This window comes from Sprattus sprattus, assembly GCF_963457725.1.
Source record: "Sprattus sprattus genome assembly, chromosome: 4".
Taxonomy (NCBI): Eukaryota; Metazoa; Chordata; class Actinopteri; order Clupeiformes; family Clupeidae; genus Sprattus; species Sprattus sprattus.
Window position 1 is genome coordinate 15,378,504 of NC_137923.1, and position 24,403 is coordinate 15,402,906.

Sequence of the window (24,403 nt, forward strand, 5' to 3'; positions counted from 1 at the left end):
GCTTGAAACACAAGGACGTGTATGGCATTGATTTGAATTGAAATAATTGCTATTACCAAGGTAAGTGCAGCTCCACGGTTGCTCTGAACCACATGAAAAAGATGAGCTGAAGGACGTCTGCCCTTTCACTGACCTCCATCGGTCTCTTGGGGACATAATGTACAGGGGGTAGTTTACGACCGAGATGCCTTTGGACTGGCTGGAGGGAATCTAGGTCAGGCTGTCATCTTGCAGTATTTTAGAATGTAAGGAACAGAAGATCCATCAAGCTGTAATTTAATAAAGCATGCTCCCTGTCTATCTCTCTCTTTAATTCAAGGTCACAAAGAGTGAGAGGCAGATCATGAAGCCCCTGTATGACAGATACCGCCTTGTCAAGCAGATCTTATGCAGAGCATCCACCATTCCCGTCATTGTGAGTATAAACCTTCTCCCCTCCTACACCCTTTTTTCCAAAGCACCAGCCGAGTCATTGTTTGAAACATTAATGTATCCGGGGCAAAAACAGTGCTGGAGGTTGTCACCAGTTCACTGCATTGATCGGAAACATGAATGACCTCATATTGTGAGCAGAGCTGAAATAGCTTTTTCAGTCATTGTTAGCCACCATGCTAGCAGGACTTCATTAGCCTCAGAGCTAGAAGTAGTTTCAGCCAAGGTGTTAGCCTCAGTGCTAATGTTAGCATTAGCTACAGTGTTGGCCCCATGGCACTGATGGTCCTTTGAAGAGCTGCTAAACCCTGGGCGTAAGCTGGCTCAGTGGATCCTCTGGTCTTAAAAGACTCAGGCGTGACATGAATGGGTCAAATCTCAGCAGGAATCTTTGGACAACACACAACCACACAGAGATGAAGAGAATGTGGCCTGAAAGAAAGCATTTTTTAAAAGAGGTCACATTTTCATCCTGTAAAGGGATTTAACATGGATTTCACCTAAGTTGAACAGTTCATAACTCGCAGCGTATCAATATTTCTCAAGTCTCATTTTCTTCAGATCTACAGACAATATTAACATGTTTGTATTATAATATCAGGCATGTTATTATATAATCTGTAAGCTGTACACTAGATATCTATCCATTATATAATACCTAAATCCCTATTATATAAATTGGAACACTGACTTGTACCCCAGAGAGCACACTGTGCACAGTGGAGTTTGTGCCACTAACAGTAGGGGAACTAATGCCCTGTTCTCTGTCAAAGAACAAGTCAGCCTACATTGTAGAGGAGTGACATAACCCTGTCAGTTTTGAACAACCGCTGAAGGGTTTAAAGCCTGATGTCTGCACTTGGTCTTAACAGCACTATCAGATGCTGGCGCAGACACGGCACTTAGCTGTTTAAAATGTCAACTAATGTTCCTGGTTCCCACGTGTCTGCTCAGATAAAACTGTACTAAAGTCAGTCCTTTGGCCTCATGTGTCAACGGTGCATACGCGCTAAAATCGTGGAAACATGTGTTCCTCTGCGCATGTTCTTAAGGTATCTGTCATGCCCTGCCAAGGGACAACGGATGAAAACTAGCTAATCTAGCTAATTCCGGTGCATTTACATTTTTCTGGGAAATGTTTATCAGTGTACACTGTCCCTTTTTAAATAAACGCATAAATAAATAAATAAATAAGGTGGAGCACGAATTATACTTGGAATGTGCAGGCTGGCGACACCAAGAGAAAATGAATGGTGATGCTGTAATGGTGATGCTGTGTCGCTAAACGGGCCGGGTATCCATAATTGTATTTTCGCCCACATATTAATTGTGTAGGCCTATTACTGCCATAACTGTACTGTCAACGTAGCGGTCATGCAAACTATATGGGAAGTGACCACCCAGTTAACATCTAGGTATAATTAACCGTTGTTTTGAAGCATTGTCAGGTTGTCACAGTGAAATCGGAGTAACTGACTGTACACTCTACAAACGTTGTCTAGATGAGTAATTCTTCAGCAGTAAACAGTGTGTTGCAACTCAGACATACTCTTACGGAAGCTGATTGTAATAAATCCTACGGCACGCTGCTAATCCGACCAATTTAAGAAATGCGTCTCGAACCATACAAGGATTATTTTGGGGGTGGGCGTTCAGCACGATCACACGATTTTACGCTGATCTAATTCTCACATTTATGAAGAGAATGGGCGTACGTTGTGTTTGATAACCAAGTTGTACACAAAGATTGATTCATGTGGCCCCTGAAGTGGTAACATGGTTGTTAATTGACATCTACAACAGGGCTCCCCTTCCAGCAAGCGCAGATGTCCTCTGCTACAGCCCATTATTGAGGGCGTACCAGCGCTGTTCTTCGATGACATCAAGGTGAAGAGCCACCGCAGCTTGAAAGCTTGAATCACGCCTCCCCTGTTACCCTCCCACCCCACTCATGACCCCCATCCTCCCAAATCCCCCAAGAAAACTTGATTGCAGCCTGTTCAAATCAGTGTGTTCAATCACTAGTTGGCCTTGATTGACTGATTGTGTGACTTCTCAGATCAAATCAGGAGCAGTAGGCTTTTGCTCGTGTGTGTTGTGTGAATTTACCCCAGGGACAAGTCATCAAATCACGCGCAAACTTCCCTAACAACCCTTCCCCCCTTCGTAAGCAAAGCAAGTGGCTGTGATTGCTTACGTCTCCAAGAAGAAAGCAGTCCCCAATCAAAAGCTGGCTAAGAAATAGCTGGCTTTTCCTTCAGAGCATTTTTCTGTTGATATGTTTGGGTTTTTGATCAGTTTTTCTCTGCGTGAACCACGGTGACTAACAAAATGCCTGATTCTGGAGTGAGAGCAAGCTGCCTTGCCTCTAACCCTGCCGTTAGTCAGAACTTTCCCAAACACCAGGCACTTCATTGCTCCATCTCTCTTACTCTTCCTGTGCAGGAGGAGGAGGATGGCTCTGAGGATGACGGAGAGTGTAAAACCCAGTTCACAGTGACGGTGAAGCCCGAGCTGAACATGCTAGGCTTCCTGGATCAGCTAGATGAGGGGGGAGACACCTTCATCTCGCCCGTGGATGAGCTTTCGCCTTCCAGGAACAGCACAGACATGAGGCTTTCCAATCTGCACGCAGCCACAATGTAAGTTACACACGGACTGGGAGGCACCATCAGTTAGTTAAGGTTTACACAGTTGGTTCAGATATAAAAGGCAGTGGAGTTGAATACCCTGAGGTCACCAGGTGCTCCTCTTACCTACACAGGCCAGAACTGGTGGAGCAGCTGCAAGAAACCCGCGAGGAGAAGAAAAAAATCCGTAAGAACCTCAGAGAATTCGAGGATCAGTTCTTCAGACAAAATGGAAGGTAAGGACAGAATGCCTTGCTTTTCTTTTGAAAATGGCCCAACACTGATTGAAATTATATTGAGAGCACTCCCTGTTGCAATACTTCATTACTCTGCCACACTCGCACTTAATAACTGGTTGTCAGCCATTTCCTAATGTTTCTATGTTGTGTCTCCCTCCATCCCTCCACATGTTCCCATAGAAATGTGCAGAAGGAAGACCGCTCGCCCTTGGCAGTGGAGTACAACGAATACAAGCACATCAAAGCCAAACTTAGGCTGCTGGAGGTCCTCATAAGCAAACGTGACTCTTCCAAGTTCATCTAGAGATGCGCTCAGAAGCAGGCAGGAAAGCCAGAGACTATGCTCCTACACTATAATCTAGCACCAGCCACTCATCCATCCACTCAAGCATCCATCCATCCGTTGCTAACGCTTAGCCACCAAATTGGACAAGTTTTTTGCACTTTCTCTCTCACGCCATCTGTGTCACACATTTGGCTAAAGGCGGGTTGAAGTACAGCCTTTCTCTGTCCCAGCTGGAAATGTTGATGCCTCCATCAAGTTCTCCCCAACCAGGCCAGCCACAGTGGCCAAGCCACAGTCCTCCAAGCTGGGCCCGATGGCGCTCCGCTTCTGGGCCTCATAGACCTGGAACTCTGCCTCCCTTTCTACTCTTACAACCCCACCACAGTTGTAACGCTTCCGACCTGAGGCAACCCCCTGGAGAAGGAGAGTGAGAGAAGAGACCCAGGGCGAGAGGATGAGACGGTTGTTTCCGACAGTAACGAGCTGTAGTAAATGAAGATCTTAAACCAGACCTGGAAGAGCCTGCGTCGAGTGCTGAAAACCACCCAGTCTGTGTTCATCCATGAACTGGATCAGTGGTGCATTTCAAGTATTATACACACAATTTGTCGCTTTTATTTATTGATGTACTTCTTCCATTTCATATGTGTTGACATATACAGTATGTGTTGCAGTTGTTCATCTGATCAGGATACAAACTCAATGGGTTAAGGTAGCATCTGAGAGAAAGTCGTGCACATTTTGATGTGGGGATATTGTGACAAGATTTTGATTGTCTTTAATATGTGATCAAAAATATGATGAGAGTAATATTGGTAATTATGTTGAAGGGAGTCTTTCTTTGTACATACACGTTTAACAACAAATGCAATCTGCCTACAAATCATTTTGAGAACTACGTATATAGGCATTTTGCGGGGAAACAAAATGTTGAGTCCTCTTGACTTGTTTTTAGTTGTTCATTGACTTGTGATTGGTGCCATAATGCAGAAAATGGTTCTGTTTGACTTTTCAACTTTTTTTACTCACTTGTATTTCATTTCAGATTGTTTTGTAATGTTAACTTCTTGTTTGAGGCTGTTTAGATAGAATCATTATTTACCTCAAGGTAGATAGTTTTCTACAGTTTTGAGTTTTTCTACTGTTCAGAGACGTGAAATCAACATATTTGGATGTTTTTAAAAACCAATTTAACGTGAAGAAGATTAACTTGTGCAGAATAATAATCCAAGCTAATAAGGTAATCTATTATTGTAGATATGCATTTTGCTTGTGTAACTTTCTTTAGCATATTTTTCTTCCACCTGCAAGATAAGCTCCCAAGTCTCACACTGGTTGTCAGACCTTTGTTGTTCCTGTTCATTGACGACTCCAGCTCTCACAACCCCAATGATCAAAACAGTCGCCATGATTTGCATGGGGCAATCTCAATTCTCAAAGAATTTCCGAGTGACTTTACTTGCCTATTTCTGTCCGATGGACATGGGGCTAAACCAGCGTTTCCGGGCCTAAGTAGGCAAATACCCTATCCTTTTTTCTCTCCAGAATGGATGCTTCCAGTGTGACTCGTTTTTACTGAATGTAAACACTGATGGATATAATTGATATGGGTGTGTACATTTTAGTACATGATTGTATTTTGTACATATTATATAAAGCAAAACCTATTTTTACTGATGACATATTTTATGTGTATTTAATTTGTGTGTGTGTTCTGGATGAGGGCAGCATACTGTACACGAGCCATAACAGACTCATACTGAGCTTGTATCATGGATATGTGCCATCAGAGTTTAATAACGAAAGTGGAAACCACAAATTGAGGTGGAATTAATATTTTATTTGCTTTGGAAAAAAATAGATAAAGAAAATAATGTCTTTAATTTGAAAGGTAAAAAAAGTAAATATACTAAAATAATCCAATAATAGCCACACAGAAGCCCTTGTTTGCATACATTGGCAGGGAGATTTTTTTATGATGAATTACCAAATCAGCACAGCACATTGCTGGAGCTAAAAGTTTACAGTATTTGGGGGTTTAACCTGAATCCCCCAGACCTTTCACCAGCAAGTTTCACACCAGCTCAGCAGCATTGTGTTTATAGATCTACAAAAGTGTTTATGGTTGAACACAGCTGGGGATTGACAAAAGGAACAGAACGATCACTTCAATTAAATGTCCTGTGTACATATCTTCAGGTAAAGAAAAATAATCCTTTAAGCTTGCACACCCCACAATTCATTATTTGTCTCTTTTGGCAGAATTATTTTAGAAATCAGAATTTCATGGTGAAGTTATTTGGTAAATGGAACAGAGGAATAGCGGTTATGGACACAAACATGACTTGACAGGGTAATATTCACTGATGAACTGCATATCATACTTCAGTGAAGAGGTGATTATTACTTATGGTGGAAGTCTCTAATAAGACTCCAGCTGCAGTTATCACTGCATGGCTGTGTGTTATTGCTATCGCTTGAAAGGTCAGTTCTTTTCTAAACAAATCAGACTCCAGGGCTTGCTGTTCTTCGCTGTGTGGCTACTGCATACATTTCTCTTGGTGGCTTCTCTCTGAGGGTAAGTGCCACTGCAAAGAGAACCCTGAAGGATGTGAGAGGAGTTTCATGTGTCAGACAAACTTAATCAAACATCAACTCATGCTCTTTCACATCCATCTGTGTTGAATCCAAAGTGGTCACTACCTGTGGTCAGGACTGCTGGCAGCATTCACACACACACACACACACACACACACACACACACACACACACACACACACACACTTCTATATATATGAAGGTGTTTGTTTGTTTGTGTGTGTGTGTGTATTTTGTTAATTATTTGGATTTATTTTATATATATCATACGAGCAGGCTGAGCTTTCTCTCCCAACAACACGCTTACATGCACACTTATTATAGTACAAAAAGAAAGACACCCTAGGCTTCTTTCCCCTAAATCATCATGATGTAGGTTTTCCAGTGGCTCGCTGTACTGAAGGCAAAAAGGCTGCTAAATGCGAACTGGGGATACACTGCACTCATTAATCCCCTCCAAAAGCCGGAACAACTACGGTGCCAAACACAGGAAGAACAAATATGATTAAAAACAGCAGCCTGTTCTCTGGGTCTCAGCCCTTCAAAAAGCCAGTCTGGTGCCATTGGCTAAAGGACTGTTCTACATCGTTGTCATAGTCATCATCTGCAATCTGTGCAGCTTGATCCCAGAGCAGCTGGCTGCACTAATGGTAGACATGATGCGCCAGGAACACTGACCTGAGGTCAAGGGTTACAATAGGAGGGGATTCTGGGATAGTTCTGTGAAATCCAGCTGCAACGATTCGTAAGCAGTTTCAACGTCCTCAGTGCCCCAACCCTCAAGCCTAACCAGACCCTTACCTAACACACACAGGCCTTTCCAAAAGGGGAACAGAACAAAAACAATTATGACATCATGAAGCTCAATAAATTAGCTGATAAGATCATTAGTGGAAAAACAAAACCCCCAAGCCTGGATTCCAAACCCTCCATTTTATTTACAATGTGAATGTAAAGGGTCAAGGATTGGAAGAGGTTGTTAAACATTTCTGTTTAACTATTTCTGTGTCTAAGATGGCAACCACCCACAGGGAGAAACAAATAATTTGGGATCCAAAAGGACAAGGAATTTGGGATCATCTCTAAGAACTGTTGTATTATTAAGTATGTGCATCTCAATCATATGTAAATTAAAGCTCATAAAAAAATACCAAAAATAATAACTTTCCTCAGTATTCTCTGTAGGTGCTTAGCCAAGGTTGCTATCTATAACTCTCTCCATATGGTCCACAGGTTCCCACACATCTATAACTCTCTCTATATGGTCCACAGGCTCCCCCACGTCAGTCCCACCCACCACCCCTCTCTCTCTCTTGGTGGTGTTGGTTAAAGTGCAGCATTAGTGACGTAGCGGAGAAGCTTCTGCGCCTTTCTCAGCACTACCGAGATCCCAGCTTCAGGCCCCATCCACGGAGTCTCGGAGGCCAGGCCGTCACACCAGGCTGAAGCCCTCGTACTGCTCCACGGCCTGGGTGAGGCGACGGCACAGCGTTTCTTTGGTGCGGTAACAGGGCATGTCCAGCAGGTTGTAGCAGGTGTGTGCTACAGGCAGGTAGAGCTCATCGGCCGAGGTGGACTGGATGGCGATGTGCAGGCTGGCCATGCCGTGGATGGGGATACGGTCGCTGCCAGTCAGGAACACTGCGCCGGGAGAGAACACACAGATACCTTTAACCACCAACCATCCTCAGTGTGCTGAATGTGAAGAAGCTAAAGAACTAAAAGAGCTCTACTAGCTTTGTCACCAACATGCGGGTTGCTAGATGTGGCTGCTCATTTGTAGACTGATTATAATACACAAATAGAAATCCATTAATATAGCTGAACCCTTGATGCTCCTATGATGTTCGTACAAAATTGAGATTTCAGCATTGCAGTGAAGGCATCAGATCTAAAACTGTCGAGCATCAGAACTAGCATGTTGTGAACTATGTGGAGGACCTCTGCCCAGAACCCCTGACACCATTCTGTAACTTTGGAGCAAAGGAGTCATAAATCTCGGAGCTGATCATGCATGCGTGAAACCACTCTTACATAAGAACTGCTTTTTCTTCTCCAGTGGAAACTCGTGGAACACCTCCCAGAACATGCGCACGGTTGGGTGGGACGGCGTGTACTCGCCCTTATAAACAGCATTCTGGGGACAAACAAGAGAGAGATGGGTAGATGAAAGCATGGTGTACACATGGTGACGTGCCTGAAGATGAAGGTGCGGTACAGGCCCACACTGAGTGAGAATGCGGGCTACTGTATGACAGAGCCACTCTTCTAGACTGGAAGAGACCCGTGGGATTTCTATCACTAGTGTGTGAACGACAAGAATTTGTGTGTGTGTGTATGTGTGTGTGTGTGTGTGTGTATGTCCTTGTGTTTTAATGTGAGATAACTAAAGTGTGACTGGCGAGGGTGTCCATGATAAATGGTCTGGTGAGGCACCCATGATTTTGTAACAGGTGAGTGTGTGTGTGTGCGTGTGTGTGTGTGCGTGTGTGTGTGTGTGTGTATGTGTGTGAGACTTCCAAGATTCAATACAGTGCTGTGAAAAAAACAAAACACAGAAGCGGGGAGTTAAAAAAAAAAATGTTCCCTGGAAGAGCTGACAAAAGACTCACAGCACCCTTCTTCCTTTACGCAACATGGGGCCTCGGCAGCTCCACAATTACGTGCTAGGCTACACGTTCAACTGCACGTCCCCTCAGCTAAGGGCGACGGGGCGGGGCGGCCCCATGCCTGGGCATCCCTCTCTGGTTACCCTCCCCACAGGGTCTCCTCTCCTCTCAGCCCAGCCCAGCCCAGCCCAGCCTCAGACCTCCCTCCTCAACCGGCAGCTCTGAATCAACTCTCCCACCGCCTGGCGCCAACACTAATTTCAGGTTTCCCATTTCCCTGTGTGTCCGCGGCAAAAGAAACCCACAGCAATGGCGATGACTGGCATTGCCATAGCAACGCTTTGGTGCTGCGGGAGGAGGATGCGGGGGAGAGTAGCCATGGTCAAGAAGCGTGTCCCTGTTTGTCCCATCTCGTAAAAGAGATAAAAGTTTGTGTGTGTGTGTGTGTGTGTGTGTGTGTGTGTGTGTGTGTGTGTGTGTGTGTGTGTGTGTGTGTGTGTGTGCTTAGTGACTGTGCTTGCTTGTGTATGAGTTCTTCTTAATGGTTTGTGTACCAATCCCTGAAGCAATCAGGCAGTGAATGTCATCACTGGGACCATTTCCTCAAATATATGAACTAGACAGTAAAACATACATTTATATACAGTCAGAGCCATATCTTATTGGCAAGATGTAGGTTATAAAAAACATAGATATACACATTTAAGCAAGTATAATGGGCTTGAGTGTGGTTGATGGAAGCTAGACAAGAAGTAAATCTCCACTCAGAGCTCTGACTGTAACCTTAGTGAAGGAGAGGAGAAGAAAGACAAACAAGATTCCCTGGTCTACGAAGATATAAAGGAGAAAGGAAAGGAATAGAGAGGAGAGGAGTGAGAAGATAGAAAGGAGAGAGAGAGAAAGAAGGGAGAATGGAGAGGAGGATAAGAAAGGAGAGAGAAGATAGAAAAGAAAGAGAGAGAGAAGGGAGAAAAGAGAGGACATAATAGAGAGAAGGGAGAGAAAGAAGAGTGAGAGAAAGAGAGAAGGGAGAGATAAGAGGAGAGAAGAGAGAGGAGAGAGAGAGTAGAGGGAAGGAGAGAGACTAGAGAGAGAGAGAAGGGAGAGATAAGAGTGAGAGAAACAGAGAAGGGAGAGATAAGAGGAGAGAAGAGAGAGGAGAGAGAGAGTAGAGGGAAGGAGAGAGACTAGAGAGAGAGAGAGGGGAGAGATAAGAGGAGAGAAGAGAGAGAGAGAGAAGAGAGAGAGGGAGAGGAGAGAGAGAGGGAGAGAAGAGAGAGAGTAGAGGGAAGGAGAGAGACTAGAGAGAGAGAGAAGGGAGAGATAAGAGTGAGAGAAACAGAGAAGGGAGAGATAAGAGGAGAGAAGAGAGAGGAGAGAGAGAGTAGAGGGAAGGAGAGAGACTAGAGAGAGAGAGAGGGGAGAGATAAGAGTGAGAGAAACAGAGAAGGGAGAGATAAGAGGAGAGAAGAGAGAGGAGAGAGAGAGAGTAGAGGGAAGGAGAGAGACTAGAGAGAGAGAGAGGGGAGAGATAAGAGGAAAGAGAGAGAGAGAGAAGAGAGAGAGGGAGAGGAGAGAGAGAGGGAGAGAAGAGAGAGAGTAGAGGAGAGGTGAGCTGAGGGTGTCAGGAGTCTGAGCGCATGTGAGTGTCTGGTCTGGCTGTGAACTGTGTCTGCCAGAGGAAAGCGCACTGACAGGAGTCTTTAGTCTTTAGTCTTTATTTTAAGGATAGCCCCTTGAGATGTAACATCTCGTTTTCAAGGGGGTCCTTCCAATACTTACATACAATACAAAGACAGTCGGGAGCAAGCACTACCAAGTAGGAGTAGTGAGGGGGTGGCTGAGGGGTGGTGAGGGGGTGGCTTATTCTGCAGCCTCCATGTGGAACAGGAGTTTGCTACCTGCCGTGAGGTTCCCTGAGTGGGCCGAGTCATGGATGACATTCTCTATTATGTGTCTCGCCACTCATCAGCTTATCCAATTCAATTGGATATTCAACTAAATTATATTGTACTTATATAACGCACTGGGATATGTTTGTAGAATGACGGCATATGTTTCTGTCTATGGAGTGTTGTGTTGTGTTGTGTTGTTGCTTACCTTCTCCATCTCCTCCCAGTTGTAATTGCAGTTGCCCACTACCATGGCCATGAGCTCGCAGGGCTGAAAGAGGGAGAGGATCTTTCCCCCACACACCTTCAGGAAGCCACTGGAAAAGGCTGCGTAGAGCTCCTGAACCGAGTCCCCAAACACGTAGCGCAGGTACGCAGACACAAACTCCATTCTGGGGAGGGAATACACACAGGCATGTAAACAAACACAGACACACACACACTTGCATACATTGGCGCAAGTGCAGACACAGGTCATTTGCATGGTAGGAAGTTAAAATAACGCGCACACACACACACACACACACACACACACACACACACACACACACACACACACACACACACACACACACACACACACACGTGAGGCACATACTCACACACACACACACACACACACACTCACATCTCGCCTCTTTTTCCTCTACTTGAGATAACATATCTAGCTTTTATTGTGTGCTCCTTGCCTGAGAGGTCTATGTCGCTACTATCCACGTAATGGAGAGAGCGCACACACAACACACACACACACACACACACACACACACACACACACACACACACACACAGGGTACTGTTTCACTGTTCTGGGCGCTCTGATAGAGGGGACATTTCTCTCCTTCTTTCTGGGCTTTGAGAACTGAAGTCTCTTCTCTTGTAGTGTCTTGTCCCCTACATGTCAGTGGTCTTTATGAAGCTGCCTGTGTGACGAGGATGAGGCATAACAGCAGTTAAACTCCTCCCACTCACTCACTCTTATCAGGTCATGTCGAGGCTGCTCTCACAAGCAGGGGACAAGCTCCAGACATCGGCCTGTGTCCACCGCATGTGACCTCACACCAGGCACACCTTAATCCACACACACACACACTCACACTCACACTCACACTCACACTCACACTCACACTCACACTCACACACACACACACACACACACACACACACACACACACACACACACACACACACACACACACACACACACACACACACACACACTCACTCACTCACTCACACACTCACTCACACACTCACTCACACACTCACTCACACACTCACTCACACAGCTGAAAAGTGTATTAGGATTGATAATCTGGCCTTGTCTTAAAGGCATGTAATCTCTATAACAAATCAGATGACAGAGTCAAGGCTGTGTGTGTGTGTGTGTGTGTGTGTGTGTGTGTGTGTGTGTGTGTGAAAGAGAAAACTATGATAAAGCCTCATGTGCCCAAGAGGGTTGGACACCTCTCTGGCTTCCTATACTGCTGGGCTGGAGTGCAAACCTGAACCATCAACTCCTGTACTACTACCTCTGTACTACCTCTCCACTCACAACCCCCCCCCCCTCCCCCTCTCTCCCACTACCTCTTCTTCTTTTCTCATCTCCTCGAACGACAGTGACACAAACTCATACACACTTTGGCTTTCCACAAATGCAAAAAGCAAAATGTCCCATCTTGATATAAAATTCAAATGATCACAAGTTGGCAGGACACACACACAGACACACAGGCACACATGCACTCTCTGTCTGGTGTGATGCCCCTGAGGATTTGGCCCTGAGACCAAATGGAATGAAAAATAATAATGCGCTCGTTGTGGGTTTGTGGAGGGGGGTGCGTGCGCCTGTTTCATCCAGTTTGTCCCTGTCTGTCTGTCTGTCTGTCTGTGTGTGTGTGTGTGTGTGTGTGTGTGTGTGTGTGTGTGTGCATGTGTGGGGCTAGGGGCATTTAAATGGCAGCATGCATGTCACTGTAAGGAAAATAGTGTATATGTGTATTTATTGAGGGTATTTATATGTGTGTGCGTGGGAGTCAGAAAGAAAGACAGAGGGGGAGAGATAGTTGTGTTTAGTGTGTGTAAGCTTTTTTTTGGAAGGTCCAATCTGTTCAGGCTGTCCCAGACACATCAGCTCTTAGAGCTTTCATGGCAGCACAGCACGGGAAACACATACACACACACACACACAGATTTTAAATCTATTTTTTTTTTTTTTTTTAAGGATTTCAAACAATTTGGAGCATGACACCTCCAGGTATTTGGGTCATGTATTTCTCCACTGCATGCTTTAGTCTGTAAGGCACTTCTGTATCTCTGTCCACACACCTGTTGGACTTGTCCACCATGATGCCCTCTCCACCTGGAACCAGCTCTTTGACCTCTGTCAGCCCATAATACTCCCTGGTGATCTGGAGACAGACAGAAATTAAGAAGGTATATTTAAGGTTTAAGGTATATTTTACAGTATGGAGGCTGATTAGATTTGTTTTGCAGCAGTCAGGTTCACAGTGTAATTGACTGTACACTCATACTGAACTACAGGCACAAAGAGAGAACGATGAGTTTCATAACAGAAAAAAACGTACAATAAAGCAATACTCAAAAGTATTTATTTATTTGAGACTCCTCCATTGCATTTATAAATGTTGAAGCACAACGGCCTGGTACACATATAGTTCGCGTTTACACCACTGTCTTAAATACAAATTGCGATTTGAGACCCCCTTATGGACAGTGGTACACATACTATATCCTTCAGCTTGTCAACAAATACAACATTAGAAGCTAAAGAAGCAGGTTGACTGACAAGAGATTAATATTACAAGATTTTACACAAATATGACAGCATAGTTTTTTTTTATTGTGAGACATTGGAGATAAACGCTTACAAAACCAAATAACAATTTTTAGTTCTGTTGAATAAACATTGTTTTCTAAGCGTTTGAATGTGGAATATGTGTAATTTAATAAAATGTTGTTGATGACATGATAAAGGTACATATTTTGGATAATCTACACGCTAGCCGAGTTATGTTTTCCAGGGCTTAGACTGACAAAGACTGATCAAACTTATTGGCGTGAGATACATTTATTTATTTGGATGTTGGAGGCCGATACGTTAGGCATCTGGAAAAACTGCATATCTCTGCGAGACAGAGATGACACTGTTAAGGTTACAGTCCATGTCACATTCCTTCGTAAATAACATTGGCAGGGATGTTTATGATGAAAAACTAGTGAGTTGACAACTTTCCTTACACAGCCAAACATCAAGCAAACGCAACACAAGACATAGCAAGACATATAATTTGTTATTACTGACTAGTCCAAAAGAAATAAGGCCATCTCGGCAGCTGACTTGCATCCTTCGTTCAGTCTCTTGTTCGGACACAGTCTCTCTTTCCTGCTTTCTCCAAAAATGATTTTAGGCTCACTTTCAGAATTAAGAAGAGATTGGGCGTATGTTGCGCTAAAAACCTCTCATGGTTCGAGAGCAAGTTGTATACAAAGAATGATACATTTGGCCCACTATCTTTCACCTCTGCCATAGTCTGCTAGTCTCTAGTCTTATGTACTACTGAATATGAATGTCCGACTTGCTTTTTCCTTTACCCAGAATTCTAAGGTGGCCGCCTTTCTGGACCAGTGCATGGTCAAGCTAAATCCCCATTAACCACTTTGCAGCAAATACCTTTACATAGACAACTCACCTGCATCTGCCTTAGTTTATCTGCCAACAGATCACCTCCAGGCTTGCTAACCAGGTGGGAGGACTGAGAGCCCCGTTAATTGGGTTAATGACATGCTTCAGGGCAGTGCTACGCGTCTTCATGCTAGAGTGCCAGGCTCAGCCGTTCTGATTGGCACACCACACATTTGAACCGTCACCTTTGAATCGCACTCTGCCCCGCTTTGGATAAAAGCCGAATGAGTGAACACTGTTCGGAATGAATATTTCCACATCTGTACTGGAACCATTAGATGTTTACAGCTGGAGACTGAGAGCAGAAAGCAGACTCATTCAACAGGGAGATGACGGGCCTCTAATCTCCAGGCTTTTTCTGGAAATGTTTGTTGCACAACTGGTGTCATATACGTCTGAAACATTTCCCGTAAGACAGCAGCCTGAAGGGCTTCCCCATAGATGATTGAGGGATCTGTTTGTTTTTGTAGGGGGCACTTCAGCTATGTAGAGGCCTGGTGCAGGGGTAGCAGAATGTCACTCAAAGAGGGGGGTGTTACAGACTAAAAGAGTAGCAAAGCAGGTGAGGGTATTGCTATGGTATGAGAGGGCAGTACTGCAGTTTGGGCAGCACAGAGGAGCTGAGGGGAGCAGTTGTGCTAGTGGAGTTAAAGGGACTCACCGCAAAGTTCAGACAGAAGGTCTCCTGAATGTCATCTCCCTCATAGTCCACAAGCTGCTGGAGACTCCTGGGGTGGAGAGGAGGAAGGTGGGATAAGATCAAGAAAGAAAAACAGACAGAGCTCTATCTTAAATTGTATTTGTATTCTATTTATTTTATCTAAAGGTATTGTAAATATATATATATAGTTAAGTATAGTAAATATAGTGTTTTTTTTAATCTACATCACTAATATATATATTTTTTCTGTCTCCTGTATCTCCACTGAAAGTCAGACCCTCGTTCCATTTTTCTATTCCCAACCGTCGTAAGTTCATAAGGGCTAAAAAAAGGCTCTCTGCACTCCTCCAATGCCATAGTGGAAAAGAAATCTGAGACTGCAGACGTAGGCAAAGAGTACAAGCCAAGAGTCTTCTCATACTCTCTACACTACACAAGGCTCAACTTCTAGAATGTTCTAACACAGCAGAGCCTGAACAGCAACAGAGTGAGGGACACTTAACCAAACATGGAATAATTTCAATTTACTTACATTTAAAACCAACTTGTTTACCTAACCGGGATTAATTTAGTATGCAGTACTCAAAGATTAAACCAGATTCTGGATCCATTTTGTAATCTTTCGAAAAGTGCAGATTATTATCCTTAATAAAGACAAGCCTAGAAAATGTAGCTACTGATGAACCACTCTACATGTGTTATTAATGATAATGTTATTGCTTGTGAGATGACTTAGTAGACACATTTTGCCTATTCACTCACTAATCACACATGTCTAATGAGCAGGTAGGGGTGAAGCTTTTAGGTAGCCAGGACGGAGAACATTGCTGAACACAGGTAAAAGAGAAGGGTTTTAGGCCATGTACGAGACGAGTCATACAAGGACATTTTTGTGAGTCAGTTTTGAGGGATATTTGGGATATATAGGCTCTATTTTATCAATATATTACCTACAGTTTCTAAACTGCATGGTCCACACACACACAAACAGAATCCTTCTTTCGTTCCCCCTTTCCTTACAATCCAAGACCAACAACCACAATCAACTTTAATTAATCACAAGCTGTTTTTTCTGTCACCCAGACAAAAGCCAATCCTCCAAGAACATGCACACGTGCTCCACCAACCCGTCCCCAGGGGAGGCTGTGCCTTCAAGCAGGCGCTAATTACACCCTTCCTCTTCTGAGCTCAGGGACACTGATTGTTTTGCCACTGGCCCAGGCACATCTGCACACAATTACGCCCTAAATCACTAAGCCAGCCATGGCCAGGCTGCGAAAACGTGCTGTGGAGCAGACAACAGCTCATTAAGTGTTATGTAAAAACCCATGTTGAATAAGAGGAAGGTGCATAGGGAGAGAGACAGCACGCTCTGTTCACAGATGCGGTGGCTTTAAACATGTTCACCTTCTCAACTCCCTGCTTATTTCAACCCTCAGACTGACTCCAGGCCAAAAATGCCATTTTCACACACACACACACACACACACACACACACACACACACACACACACACACACACACACACACACACACACACACACACACACACACACACACACACACACACACACACACACACACACACACACACACACACACACACACACACACAAATGATCCCTCACTGCTGGGATCAACCAATGGATACACCATCGGATCTTTTACTGAAAAGTGCCATTACTGGATGAAGTTTTTCAGATTGTAGAAAAACACAACCTTAACCCACATCCAAATGACCAGTCATAACTAATGATTGTGTACTGACCAAATGGTAGTTACGGTATTTTTGGTTTTGGTAAATGTTAAAACATAAAACTCAGAGAATGGGATCAGCTCCTATGTAATGTTTTCTATGCTTGTGTTTCTATGACTGCACCTCCAACCTGTGGTTAGTGTTGCTGTGTTCCAGTACCTGCCCTCAGTAGGAGACAGTTCCTTTAGGTCCTGAAGGGTGGGAAAAACGTCTAGAAGCTTCTTGTATAGCACCATTGGGAAGTGCAGGTCCACCACTGTGGAGTTGTAGATGGCCAGGCCGCAGATAATCCCGATCAAATGGAACCAGTTGTGCTCAACAAAACACTGTGTGCCATAAAGCAGAGAAAGTTACAGACAGAAAAGAAATATGTGACAACTTGTAAAAGACTGACTCTGAGGTATCATTTCAAAAGGGCGTTGTCCCGGACAAACATTAGGCCAAGCTCTGCACTGCATTTGGCTTGGCATGTGGAATCTCTGGTGAAAAAGCAATATATTACAACCCAAGCCCTAAGCCCTGCCTGGGAACCCGGCCCACATGGACTTAATCATCATAACATGGGAGCTGAATGAGGAGGCGAGAGCACCAGTGCTCAGGAAGAGACGGGCGGCATGTTTCCCACAGGTGCCTTGTTTGGCACACGTCAATATTCCCAGTGCCATCACGCTCCAGTTAATGCTGAACACGGGTCATTTCTCTTGGGAAAAAGCCTATCTAAGCTAAACACAACAGGCCCTACATTAGATGCTGCTTTGCAAACATTACGTAAAAGGTTGACATTCACGTGCCTTCACCTTGAACTCAACACCCGAGAGAGTCTGTATGGTAACCTGAAGCCAGAGGGCTTAGAGTGATTAAAAAGGAACAGTAAACACATGAAACTGTGCTTGCACATGAAGGCCATGGGGGCTCTGTCCTCCATTAATAAACAACTCCTATAAAGGAGGGCAGGACTCTGCAACAATATGTGTCAGTCAGACGCTATAGACAAAACTATCTGTGTCTGTGTTTGGTCTTCTACCAAACTTGTCCTTTCACAGCCTGTCTCCCCACTCTAACCCACATTACCTATTCATTGTGAATGATATGAGATCAAATGTACACGTGTGAGGGGGAATACATATGAGAAATTGTGTCCGGCTCTGGCAGTGAATGTTATCGTATTTTAGCTTTACATTGATTCAATTTACCGACATGTCAATCTGGCATGCAGACAGGCAGAGCAAGGCCTACATACATTATTCCAATATCAATATTATGTATCGCAACAGAATACGCACACAGCTGTAACATGCATGTAGTATATCACTGAAACACAGGAATATCAAGACTCATGTAACTGCATAATGTGAGGAACAACCTACACATCTATAACAGGCTAATTAGAACCTAAACAATAATACTAGCTAGTCTGAAGCTGAGGGCTTTCACCTTTTTTGAGCCATGTTTTTGCTCAAGGTTTCTTCTGGACTACCGCAGTATCTATCCCATTGGTTAGGGCAAAATATCTAAAGCTTGAGGCTAAGGAAGAATTACCTGCTCCCAATACAAAGCAGACAACCTTCCACACTATTCATTCTAAAGCAACTCCCCATTTAACAGGAACATTAACCAACTCAGCACAGGTCTGCAACATGCCTGCCTTCTTGTGAATACTTAAGGATTAAACGGGCTTCATCTTGACCACTCAAAAAGTGCATCCGCAGGATACCAGTGTACAAATGCATATTAACTCATGTTTGTCCAGTGCACACCACCAACCTTGTCAGAGAACCAGAGCAGGTTGGACTCGGGGTAGTGCGTGAACATGCCATAGACCGGGTCCATCAGCTCCTTCAACAGCAGCAGGAAGAACTCCTTGGTGACTCCTCCCGCATCCACAGCCTCCTCTCCATCAAAGATCACCTGCAGTGGAGCAAGGGAGAGCTCAGCCAGAGAGCAACCTAGCCAGCCGATTGCAGGGCCTCAACTGCTCACTCTCTGAAGTGTCCCTATACGAACTTCTTGGAACTTTGACGCTGGTGGAAAAAATGCTACCTCACATTTAAAATGGGTAATCGGAATGTAGTGCCATAGCCACAGAGTACAAAAAATAAGTTTGCTCATTATAGCAGTAAGAACCTAGGAAACTCTTTTATTCTGGGATACGTACACTGCAGCTGGGAGTGCAAAAGCCTGTTCATGTGTGCTTGAAATTATCAAGTCCCCAATCCGGTTTTTCACTCTCAGTATGGAGTAATATGATACTGTTAGCTGTGCTAAACTTCAACTTCTTATAAACAGAAACATTTATTTAACTTTTTCTCAGTGGTGCTGATTTGCTGCATAACGTGCAAACTATATTCTTCCTTATGTCACACAGCAGTAAGACTCAACGGACACATCTGGAGTCCAATCACACATATCAGGCCCTGGACCGTAACTGGCCTCTCCTCTCTCTGACTGACTGGTGGCATTGTTTGACACCCATGTTTTTTGTGCGCTGATCAGCAGGCCGCTGACCCCTGAACTCTGACCTTTAGGGGCTTCTTGAGGTCGACGTCAGAGTAGATGGTGAGCTCTCGCAGCGCGTCGCTGACCAGGTGGTCGCGGCGCACGTGCAGCACCAGGAAGGGGTTGCGTGCCAGCAGGGGCTCCAGCGTCAGCAGCATGAAGACGTTGTGCAGGTTGGCACCGCTCACCGCCATCTTACCAACCCAATAGGGACACACACGCCGTGCACACACACACAAACACAAGCACGCACACACAAGCACACACACAAACAAACAAACACACACACAAACACACACACATACACACCCACAGGGGAGGAGAAGGAGGAGGGACGGAAACACAGAATGACAGAAGACAGAGACAGAGACATATTCTATGAAATGCAGCAACCCACTAGCAGACTATTTCAACACATCTGACATATTGTCAGCTAAAAGGAATGCTCTTGATGAGACTTGTGCATTCCATTTATTGACTGTCAATCACAAATTACATATAAGCTGAAATTTAAAAGATACGTTTTGCAAGACGTGTCAGTGATACTTTGCCATCCTTTGCTGAATGAACCCTTTAATACATTTCAGACAAATCAAAGAAGGATCCTTCACCTGCATTTGCAGCTCTGCATCCGTTTGCAGCATGGTTGTCTTGGCTTTAGCGTTCAATATGAACGGGTAGGCACATAGGGTCACAGAGTTCTGAAGGACACAGAGACAGAGACAATCTACCATTCCATTTCACTTACAACAGTCTCATGGCCATTACGTTAACGGAACACATCCGAAATGGGACTTCATACACTTCCACTTCCTCAGAAAATCGGGAGAGCGCTCTCAAATCATAATGGCAGTCTCAAAACCAGATGCCAATGATTGCTGAGGCCAAACTGAGTGGATTTTAAACTCAATCACCGAATCAGAGACTCAGTAAACTGGTTGAATTGTTCCTGTTCCTATTTTTTTTTTAAATCAGAAAGTTGATATCCCATACCTGTACTGCAGGGGTCCTCATTTTCTGTAGACAGAATTCAAAAAGAGAATGTGTCAATGTACTGTTGACTGCTGTAGCATAAGACTGGCTGAGTCCTAGGTAAACCAATCCGCAGTATTTCCAACCATACCGAAGAAATATGTGTGTACACATCCAAACACAACCCCACAAATACCCCAAACTCCAAAGGGCTCAGATACACATACGCGTTTTTGTAAAAACGGGACGCCAGCAAATGCATTGATTCCTATGGTACGGCGCGTTTAAAGCGTGCGCCCCTTCTCCACCACGCGTTGCGTCTTTGAAGCGTTTTTTAGGTGCGCTTAAAAGTTGAACTATTCTCAACTTTCCAGCGCAAGGCAGGGAAGCGCACCGATTCTGTTTTGGCCGCCGCACTTTGCCAAGGCGTTACTGAAGCGTTTCTGCCTGAAAAAAGACGCGTATGTGTATCTGAGCCCAAAGGGAGTTTACATTTCACAACTGTGACTAGAGCTTTAAAAAACACTGCAACAACATTAACTTAAAATTCCCTTAAAATACATGACACGATCTAAGTGTGTCAGAGGAAAAGCAAGACAATGTGTTAGAGAGAAAGAAAGAGTGAGTGTGAGAGAGAGACAGAGAAAGAGAGAGAGAAGGCAAAGAGAGTGAATAGGGGTGAGTTCAGGAACCCAAATAAAGAGTGAAGAGACAAAAGTAGTTCTTACAATCTCAGCTTTGCTCAAAAACCACTTGAGGTAGTCTTCCTGGATGTCCACCAGGCTGGTGATGTCAGGGATGTAGAAACAATTATACTCCACATGCTGAGCTTTCAGGTTTACCTGCCACAGAAGGAGAGAGCATCTAGATGAGGATGTAGCAGGCTGAGCAAATATATATAATCAACACCCCAGCAGTCTGTCTCAATAAACAGACCCACTCATTGCACATCATGATCACGGTTTTCAATGTCAATATGGTGGCGACTTTCAAGATACAAGTAATGATTCTCATTCATTTAAAACTGAAACACCAACTTTACTGAGGCTCTTGCCTCTGAATTACCTTGTGGAGTTTTTCCAGGAGTCTTAGCGTAGCGCTAATGTAACTCTCAAGAAATGCAGGGATGAGTAGGGCTTTCCCTCCTGTCAGCAGGAACACCACTATGCTCTTGTACATTTCCACTAGCCTGGAGAACACCTCACAGTCCACCAACGACCACCAGTTATCTAGAATAGGAGGAAATGGAACAGTATCTCTTAGCACCTGAGACAATTAACATTGGAATTCCCTGCGGACTACAACTCTCTAGGGCCACAACATCACCTTGGTCAAGAGCCAGAATGTCACCACCGAGAGTCAAAATGGCTGCCTGTTCAGCCTATACATTCACATATAATACACATAAACAGTCAAGAACTGTAGCGACTGCTGAAGGGATCTAAAGGAAGTTTACCTAGCACTTTACTGGGGTTGGCGTCGAGCCTAAGGATGGCCATGGCGAGAGGGATGGTAAGGGAGATGTAGTTTTTTGAGTCCTGCAGAGCGGGGCACTCGGACAGGATCAGGTAGATGCGCATGGCCTCTACATCTGGAGGAGAGACGGGCAGCTGAGGGATCAGCAGGCTCTCAAAGCTCTTGGTGGCCTGGAGAGGACACAAACGTGGATGATGTGTAAACACACCAGCAGTGTAAAAATCATGCTTTATAGCGTTAGGGTGCTCAACCCTGCTCTTGGTGATCTGCCCTCCAGCACAGTTTTATTAGCAACCATTATTTAACGAGACTGATACAGAAGGTGTTCAAAGGCGTGTGAGTATGACAGTCAGGTGACCTAGGGCTGGAGGCCTACCAGAGCTGGGCAGGGCTCTAACAGCATGTTGGCTGCAACGCAAAGACTGCATTTTATAGTATTATAGTAAATAATTCTTGACACAGCTTATTTGACTCCACATCTAACAAATGGCTTGGAAGTAATCACTTTTCAGAACATTCAGAAGTGTCAACAAGAATTATATTAGTTAAGTTTCCTGCAAGGACAAACACTTGTGGTTTGCTCAATTGATTCATTATATTTACTTGAAGATATTATGACAACATGGAGTTGCATGAAAAAAATAATGCAGGATACCTCCGAGACTGCTCTGGCTACAACCAAGGACAGCAAGATTACCACATTCTAACTTCCCACAAGGCATTACGAAAATCATATAATAACACAGTGTAAAGTTCAACAACATCATTATTGCACAAAATGGGTTCCAGCCAGCTCTGCAGCCACAAATCCCAACAATAAAAAAAAACAATAAATAGAAAAATAAATACACCCTGTCTGTACATCCAACAGAATCATGAATCATGTTGAACTGTGGGGAAGAAAATTCTACACACATTAGTATTAGCTAGTAGTGTGCACCATCTAATCTCCGCACCACAGCACCACAGCACCGCAGCAGTCAAACACACACACCAGGTCAGAGCAGATTTAATAGGATGGAGTAGAGGAGGAGAAATAGAGGGAGGAAAGCAAAACAAGTGGTGATGCCGTCATCTGGTTCCCAGATGGCACAACAGTGGCGGGCCTCAACATTAACAATGATGATGATACAGAGAGGAGGCAGAGAGGTTTACGGAATGGCGTCAGAACAACAATCTGTCTCTGTGTGTGGAAGAGACAAAGAAGCTGATTATTGACTTCAGGACAGACTTGCAGTGACTGCATTCACTGTGGTTCTGCTGTGGGAGACAGACAAAAGCTTGGTGTGCACACTGCAGGCGGCCACGCCTGGTTGTTACGGAGCATCCTGACTAGCTTCATTACTGTCTGGTGGGTGAAACTGCAAGAAAGTGGTGCACAGGCCTGTGCAGACGACAGGGAGAACCTCTTTGGGCTCTCTCCTGTTATACTTGAAGAACCTCTTTGGGCTCTTTCCTGTTATACTTGAAGAACCTCTTTGGGCTCTCTCCTGTTATACTTGAAGAACCTCTTTGGGCTCTCTCCTGCTATACTTGAAGAACCTCTTTGGGCTCTCTCCTGTTATACTTGAAGAACCTCTTTGGGCTCTCTCCTGTTATACTTGAAGAACCTCTTTGGGCTCTCTCCTGTTATACTTGAAGAACCTCTTTGGGCTCTCTCCTGTTATACTTGAAGAACCTCTTTGGGCTCTCTCCTGTTATACTTGAGAACATCTGCTTTGCATAGCCTACAAAGAACCTCCACCCACCCAGCTCAAATGCTCTAATATCTGACTGGAGATACAGCAGCATCCGGCCCTTCACCACCAGACAGCAAAACAGCTTCTTCCTTCTGGCAATCATGCTGCTAAACATCCTGCTCCCTCCCAACATCCCCTGGCCTGAGTCTGACCACTGAGCAATGCACACATATACTACACTGTACTACCCATCTACTCACACAGACACAATGGCACTATGCCTGAACATTACACATTGCCTTGTTGCCACTGACTAGCGCTACTTAGGTTAAACTATGACCATATTGCACATACTATACTATTACTATCACACATACAAACTATTGCACCATGCTCAGCTGACCTATCTTTTTATGTCAAATATTTTGCTGATTACAATTTCATTGTTGTATTTTCTCCTCTGCAGTATCATTCTAATACCTGCACTCCTTATACATGTGCCTTTGTCATGACTTGCACAGCTTTGCCTTCACTGGGTTCTGCACTTTTGAGATCCAGGTTGTAACAATCCAGGGAGTGGTGTGAATGTTCAGCTAGCTAGCAGGTACTTGTTTTAAATTCATCTTTCAGCGAAGAGATGAATACAAATCTGATTTTTTTTAAAGAAAGTCTGCAATGAGGTGTCGAGGTGGTCATTGTACCTGCTCCAACAGTCTAGAGAAGTCTGGCTTCATGAGCATGTCAAAAAGTAGTCGCACAGAGTTGAGGTCGATGCCTGGGAATTTGGGGTTGGTTTTGAAGTGGCCATCATCACTGTTGAAAACAAAGAGGTGAAGAAAAGTGAGAATTATTCTTAGAAATTAAGGATAATTTACAGAATCCCAAATGAACTAGCCTCATTAACAAACATCATACTGTTTAAAAAGTGTCTGGGCCTCTTACTGTTACCTACCTGTTTATACAAATCCAAG

General features: G+C 44.3%; 2 protein-coding genes across 4 annotated transcripts in view; one reads left to right on the forward strand and one right to left on the reverse strand.

The window, feature by feature from the left end:
• fam13a (family with sequence similarity 13 member A) overlaps positions 1 to 5,264 on the forward strand; it is a gene marked incomplete at its 5' end in the record, with an annotated part of 61,514 nt that extends 56,250 nt beyond the window's left edge. Inside the window, 5 exons of the mRNA XM_080837050.1 lie at positions 320 to 415; positions 2,236 to 2,319; positions 2,878 to 3,074; positions 3,197 to 3,298; positions 3,482 to 5,264. Coding sequence (XP_080693176.1) covers positions 320 to 415; positions 2,236 to 2,319; positions 2,878 to 3,074; positions 3,197 to 3,298; positions 3,482 to 3,605 — 603 coding nt within the window. The 3' untranslated portion in view covers positions 3,606 to 5,264. The remainder of the gene's footprint in view (positions 1 to 319; positions 416 to 2,235; positions 2,320 to 2,877; positions 3,075 to 3,196; positions 3,299 to 3,481) is intronic.
• A 192-nt stretch (positions 5,265 to 5,456) lies between these two features.
• The window catches only part of herc3 (HECT and RLD domain containing E3 ubiquitin protein ligase 3), a 32,342-nt gene continuing 13,395 nt past the window's right edge, over positions 5,457 to 24,403 (reverse strand). For all 3 annotated transcript variants that reach the window (XM_080837894.1, XM_080837892.1, XM_080837893.1), the window contains 14 exons: positions 24,134 to 24,245; positions 21,734 to 21,923; positions 21,343 to 21,506; positions 21,006 to 21,119; positions 20,299 to 20,322; positions 19,917 to 20,006; positions 19,329 to 19,499; positions 18,574 to 18,717; positions 16,969 to 17,135; positions 15,054 to 15,120; positions 13,015 to 13,097; positions 10,895 to 11,078; positions 8,220 to 8,322; positions 5,457 to 7,826 (listed from right to left, as the gene is read on the reverse strand). In XM_080837894.1, the coding sequence (XP_080694020.1) occupies positions 7,618 to 7,826; positions 8,220 to 8,322; positions 10,895 to 11,078; positions 13,015 to 13,097; positions 15,054 to 15,120; positions 16,969 to 17,135; positions 18,574 to 18,717; positions 19,329 to 19,499; positions 19,917 to 20,006; positions 20,299 to 20,322; positions 21,006 to 21,119; positions 21,343 to 21,506; positions 21,734 to 21,923; positions 24,134 to 24,245 (1,822 nt within the window). In that variant the 3' untranslated portion in view covers positions 5,457 to 7,617. The remainder of the gene's footprint in view (positions 7,827 to 8,219; positions 8,323 to 10,894; positions 11,079 to 13,014; positions 13,098 to 15,053; positions 15,121 to 16,968; positions 17,136 to 18,573; positions 18,718 to 19,328; positions 19,500 to 19,916; positions 20,007 to 20,298; positions 20,323 to 21,005; positions 21,120 to 21,342; positions 21,507 to 21,733; positions 21,924 to 24,133; positions 24,246 to 24,403) is intronic.